The sequence below is a fragment of the Atheta coriaria genome, unplaced genomic scaffold (genome assembly GCF_025399875.1).
Source record: "Atheta coriaria isolate IRGN ID8LTWV9N9 unplaced genomic scaffold, Caltech_Dcor_3.1 hic_scaffold_4_pilon, whole genome shotgun sequence".
In the NCBI taxonomy this organism is placed as follows: Eukaryota; Metazoa; Arthropoda; class Insecta; order Coleoptera; family Staphylinidae; genus Dalotia; species Dalotia coriaria.
In genome coordinates, this window is record NW_027045446.1 from 753513 (window position 1) to 760371 (window position 6859).

The following is a 6859-nucleotide window of genomic DNA, read 5'->3' on the forward strand; positions in this document are numbered from 1 at the left end:
TGAGTGTTGTACATTTTTGTATTCCAGCACGTCTCGTGTTTATTATTATTATTATTGTAATGAGGTGGTGCGCGCCTTGCGAATTCTTCGTGCCGCAAAACCCGAGAGATGCTGCGGCAGCGGAGGCGGCGAGATGAAACTCGTAATGAAAAATCTTATTCATAAACCAGCGCACTAAATATGTTCGCCTTTTTTTCTCGCTCATTGTCCCGGCGCCTGCACCAAATATACATTCGAAAATTCTCATTTCACTCCTGTCTTTTTCCTCTTGAAAAAAGCGCATAATAAGAGTGGTCATGAATATAATTAAACCAACCTGAATATTCTTTTGAAAAAATTATATTTAAACACAAAATAAATAAAAATACTCCAGTGAAAGGTTATGTCCAGTAACATAACCTCAATTGAAGATGTATGCAACCTAAATAACACATGTGTATGGTGTAATTCGCACTCAATTATAAAAGCTGGGAAAAAAAGGAAATGAGATTGAACTGGAAAGCTGGGAACAGTAAATCACATTTATTGGTTAGGTATTGTTCGCGTTTTTTGATTGGTTTGCTTGTTGTGCGTTGTTTAAGCCGCGTGTTTGATTTTTGTTGTGTGTCGGCGTTGTTTTTGCGCGCGGCGTACACTCATCGGGTGTAGTAGTGATTTATGCGATGGTGTTTTGAATCGAGCCGGGAGGTGGCTGAGGACGAGATTCCGATGGCGGTTTATCACGGATAACGCAATTAGAACGTCAGTGCGCGCATGATGAATGTGTGCACGCAGAAGGCGGACGCCGTTTTGGCATTAATTTCTGAATTTGTACTGAATTATGTTCACATTCGCCCCTCGAATACGATTCGGGAATTCGCACATGTCGCACAGACAGCATATGTGCGCCAAAACAAGCGCGAAAGTATGATAACAAGCACCAAATCATCATTTTCCCTCCCGCCACGAATCGGTGACATCTTCATTTAGTGAATTTATCTAATTAAGTTGACAAAATTATAATTCCTACTAATATTATAAATGCGAAAGTCCTGATGTTTGTTACACTTTGACGCAAAAACTACTTAACAGATCATCATGAAAATGTGTACACATATTCTTAGTGGTCCCCGAATGGTTATAGGCTACTTTTTATTTAATAAAAAAAATTATTTTTTAAATAAAATAAAGAAATTGTTTAGCCAATAATACCTCTGCATCTGGCTATTTGACTACTTTAACGCCATCTAGCATTCCAGCAATGAAGCTCAAACCTAAGTACTATAGTACCATCACACTGTATTATCACACTGTATTACCGACAGCTACGTCAACATCAAATCCAATTGACTACACTATGGAGACTGTACACTATACTTCCATAGACTATACTTTCAGCCATTTTAAACTTCCCGCCATTCTACTTCATTGTTACTTCTTCTGTGACTACAGACGCGTACGGAAGCAACTTCATTATTTTAGATATTCGCAAGCGAAGCAGCGCAGTTTTACTATAAACTAGTGAATTAAAGTGAAGTGGAACATTTTATATTTTGATTGTTTTTTTTTTGATTTGATGAAATGTTATAGCGAATAGGCCGTGTGTGTTATTTGAGAACATGGCGGCTCATAAAAACATAACGGTTGGTTTCGGACAGGGGAAAAAAAGTTCGTTAGTTACGCAGTATTCCGTTCGGTTCGTTTTGATTCGTTTTGTTGTTGCTGCGTGTGTTTCTCTGATTTTTTCCACCGCCGCTCGCTGGCTCGGGGGCAAACTGCCGGAAAATATTTAAAACGAGCAGCCAGGAATGACGCGCGTCGCTGCACACAATAAACAAACCGAATGGGGCACGCGCCTAGCGCCTGAAATGCGAAAACGGTCAACGTAAATGCGAAATGGAAATCTCTTATATAAAATATGGCACTTAAAACAAAAAAATCACACAAAAAACACCATTTTTTTCTGTCGGAATAGTGCGTAAAATGACATTTTTACTCTTGAAAGTTTAAAAAAAAGTTTTAAACTCTTGCAGTAAAACGCAATATGAATAAAATGTGTTGATGTACGTCATAAAAAGGAATTTGTTTTAAATAAATATCAATTTAATATAATTTTATAGAAATTAAATATATGTATATATTATGTTAAAATATAACCACCTATCATACATTTTCTGGGGTAAAAGTTTAGAAATCGATAAAAGTACAAATTTGAGTTTTTTAATTTTTTGTCAGTTTTTCAATTGCAAATATCTCGTAAACTAAACGCGATAGAGAGGAACGAATTTCAGATCCTTAATCTACGGAAAATTTTCTATAAGATGAGAATATGAAATAATTATATTTCCAGGAGTAAAAAGTCCAAAAACCCAACATAAAATTCTGAAAAATGGAATTTTTTCAATTGCGGATATCTCGTAAACTAAAAGCGATAGAGAGAAACGGATTTCAAATTCTTAATCTACGGAAAATTTTCTATAAGATGAGAATGAGAAATAGTTATATTTCCTGGTGTAAAAGGTCCAAAAACGCAACTAAAAGTTCTGACAAATGAAATTTTTGATTTTTTACATTTTTTTCAATTGCAAATATCTCGTAAACTAAAAGTGATAGAGGGAAACGGATTTCATATCCTTAGTCTACGACAAGTTTTCTATAAGATGAGAATGAGAAATAGTAATATTTCCAGGTGAAAAATGTCCAAAAACGCAACTATAAATTCAGAAAAATATTTTTTTTCAATTTTTCACATTTTTTTCAATTGCAAATATCTCGTAAACTAAAAGTGATAGGAAGGAACGGATAAAAAATTCTTAATCTACTTTAAATTTTCTATTAAATAAGTTTGCTAAATTAAAAAAAAATTAAAGTTAAAAAATGAAATAATTAAAAACAAAAAAGGAATTTGATCAATAGAGGTGAATAGAAACACAGATTACACTTTAATATTATCTTATATTGCATACATTGAAATAATAACATACCCATTAATCAGTATCGTTATAATTGTAGATTATTTCGTTTACAATTGTAATATTTGTTGTTATTTTACTCTGCTATGTGATTAGTTAATGCTTAATCTTTGGCACCAATTGAGATTTTGAGAATAAAGATATGACAGTTTTTGATATCTTTTACTTTCAACTAGGTCATCACTCATTCATCGCTCTCAATCCACACAATAATTCAATTATCTCATAGATTAATTAATTATTGTAAATTTTACATAGTTACATGTGTCTCCTTTCGCTAAATGTTAACCTCTAATCAGCGTTTTAGTAAGTTCTATGTACAAGTGTAGTGTTGAAATCGACAAATCGACATTTAATTGATTTGTTCAATGATTATGTACAAAAATGGCGTACAAAACGTTCAATTTCGTGGAAATGTACACGTGCAAATGTTCAATTTCATTACTCGGTTAATTATAGGTCAATTACATTGATAGTTTTGGTAATTTAATAATAATAAACTATGCATTTAGTTATTTTTAGAGTTTTACCAACCAAATCAACACTTTTATTAAAACTCGTTGTCTTGTCACGGAATTTCGTGCGCGTCGTCATGAGCAGCGTTTATTAAAGAGAATTCCGGACGCGAAATTTTACGCGGACGTGCTCGTAATATAGGAGAAATCTCGCGTTATTCTCGCGCAATAATAACAATAATAACGCGCCGGCAATATTGTCGGAGACGGCGGCGGCGGCGGCGGTGGCGGCACGGAGCTTTCCTCAGAAGCACGTCGTGTACACTGCTGCTGGGACGTGGATATAAGAATTAGCATTTTATTAGAACTATGCGCGCTATGCTCTCCAAACTAAGAGAGCTACATACAAATGTGCGCCCGGCGCCTTCACCATGAATTTACCGCTAAAACTAGAATTATTTTTCGCGTGGTTTTCCTTTTGGGTTGAGCTTGTATCAGTCGCACAAATCATTAGTATTTACACATATTTTTTAATATTTTATTTATGATAGAGAGTTTACCGAATACGAATGTGAATCTGATAGTGATTTTTTGTTTTCTTGTTGCTGTTTGTGATGGATGGATGAGTTCTTATATTTGCGATCGATATTTCGGTGCGACTTGTTTTTAGGTTTTTTTCGTGGGTCGTAATCAATCTTGTCGCGCGTTTATGCAATGCGTCACCGATGCGTGAGGACGAGGCAGGCGGCCAGAAACAGCTGCAGGAGATTTGAGCTGGATAAAGATGGCGACGATGAGAATACTTCGCTTTCTCTTGAGCGGTGACCTCGTGCGGGTTCTGCCAAGCCTAGAAAATAAGTCAAAATATATTTTTATGTAAAAAATGTTAAAATAAAAAATAATTTCAAGTTTTTTTGAATTTTTTTTCTGAAGTTAAAGTTTGTTCGAGTAAAGCACACAGGCTTCGCATACGAAAAGGAAATTTATTCAATCCGAAGAACAAATAAAGCTCGCGCCAAGCCAGGAACTGCTAGTTTCCAAAACGGGCTTCGAACGTTTTACACCGTATTTTATTCGTGTAATACCCGTCTGCTTTTGCGAACATATTAAACTTAGCAGATTTACGATATCGTGCTCGGCGAATTTCAATACAAAAAGCTCGAATTATGATTATTGCAGTGTAAACATTACTTATTATGTACAGAAAAAAAAAAGAAAAAAATATTTTTACTTCTCTGAAGCAGTGAAAAATAAATAATAAAATTTTTAATTGTTTTATTCGCAAAAAAATTAAAAAACAAAAAAATTGATTTAAAACAGAAAAAATAAAATATTCTACATTTCTTGCCTTGTAGACATAGAAGTAAGAAAGAATCGTTGTATTTTTTAAGTTTTATTTGTTTTAGTCAACACGCCATCGCAGACCTATTTTTTCCATCGTATTTTTTGTTTGTTTTTTTCTGCTTTTCTGCTTCCAGCGCTCGAATACAGACCGAGAAAACCGATACATTCCTCGCAGTATTCAATTACATCATTTGTTGCTGTATTTACGATTATTACGCTTGGGAATCCACAAATGCTCCCCGGCAAATATCCGCCGACGCAAACAAAGTCACAATAACTATACTCCAATTATTATAATTTTTTCCTCGTTAGACTATCTCTTAAAGTATCATCAATATTCTAAGCCAAGTAAAATTTGCCGATTTAACAGCATATGTAATGTGCATGGATTAATCAAATACGTATGCGTATGTGAGGAAAATTAAAGATGAAAAAAAAGGATAAACGTCGAAAACGTGTAATGCATAATGGGCGAATATGTTACGCTCGTTATGCGCACCCCCGCGTTCGATAATTATCCTTATAATGCTGATGGATTGTAATGCAAACACGTTTTTGCATTTTGCACATTTTTCTACTCCGAGGTTAATTACCAGCAATTATTCATTTCGATAAAATATTTTTTTTATTTTTTGTAAAATTTTCATGAAAAATCAAAAATTTTGTTTTGAACAATTCAGAAACATTTTTTAAAAATTGCTGTTGGTTTCGTTTGAGTGAATTTTACAATTTTGGGTTACGTTTCGCATCATTACAACAGAAGCGCACAATTTACAATAAAAAAACGCGTTGAAAAATCCGCTTTTTGTAGCAAAAGAAGAGAATTAGGCTGGGCGAGAGCAAAACCTGTTGATTTAAAAAAGTTTTGCATTCATAGCGTGTTCGGCGTGGCATTTTTGATGCCCAGCACAAAAAAGTGCTCTCACGACAACAACTCCGAACGCATATTAATTTTTTTCTTCAGGTATTTTGGGTAAAAACGACAATTTTGCAATATTTTTATTTTATCAGATGGAACAAGCTGAAAGTTTTATATTGCGACATTTCTGTTTATTCAATTACTGACATAAAAGCGCGTTTTAGTGGTGAAGTAATGGTCGACGCGAACGCGTCATTAGGTATATGCCAGCAATAATTATGATTTAAATTTGCAGCAAATGCAAGCGCAAATGGAACGCACGCGAACGCAATTTGCACTTTCAAAGCTTTCAAGTAAAAATAATTACGTAAATAAATAAATGTGTTTGCGCTACTTATAGAATTACCTCCAACTATACTGATATGATTATCCTGTGGTCCACCGGGTCCAACTTTGATTTCTGCAACAAGAGAGGAAACATTTTATATATATTCAGTAAAAAAATCCAAAAATTTAGGTAAAATTGTGTTTATAACACAAAATGTCTCCAAAAATGTAAAAATTATCAAATTCTTTTCGATTTTTCTTATAATCAAACAAAAGTCAATTTTTGACGATTTTATTCAATGGCGAATATCTCGTAAACTAAAAGAGATAATTAAGATCCGATCACAGCGTTTTAATCTACGGACTCTTCTCTATAAGATAGGATAGTTAAAACGGAAATCTGAGAAATGAAATTTCAAGTCTTCAGAAAAAATTGCCAAGGGGGGGTGCTTGATACTTTTTTTCGACGATTTTTGAAAATTCATATCTCTTAAACTAACAGCGATAGCAACCAACAAATTATTGATTATGATAGATTGGAAAATTCTCAATCAGATAAAAATATAAAATAATTATATTTCCTACAGTAAAAGTCGAAAAACGCGACTAAAAGTGCTAAAAAGTGACATTTTTGAATTTTTGACCATTTTATTCAATCGCGAATATCTCGTAAACTAAAAAGAGATAATTTAGATCTGATCGCTTGCGTCTTGAATCCTACGGACTATTCTCTTATAAGATGAGCTAGTTAAAGAGGCGGAAATCTGAGAGATAAAATTTTTAATTCTTAAGAAAAATTGCCAAGGGGGTGCTTGATACTTTTTTCGACGATTTTGAAAATTCATATCTCTTAAACTAACAGCGATAGCAACCAACGAATTGCTGATTATGAAAGATTGGAAAATTCTCTATCAGATAAAAAT

The 6859-nt window shown here is 33.8% G+C and overlaps 1 protein-coding gene across 1 annotated transcript in view; it reads right to left on the bottom strand.

The window, feature by feature from the left end:
- Positions 1 to 3036: 3036 nt before the first annotated feature.
- LOC135791062 (lachesin-like) overlaps positions 3037 to 6859 on the bottom strand; it is a 44226-nt gene continuing 40403 nt past the window's right edge. The window contains exons 7-8 of the mRNA XM_065301373.1: positions 6016 to 6069; positions 3037 to 4253 (exon numbers count right to left, since the gene is read on the bottom strand). Of these exons, the coding sequence (XP_065157445.1) occupies positions 4126 to 4253; positions 6016 to 6069 (182 nt within the window). The 3' untranslated portion in view covers positions 3037 to 4125. The remainder of the gene's footprint in view (positions 4254 to 6015; positions 6070 to 6859) is intronic.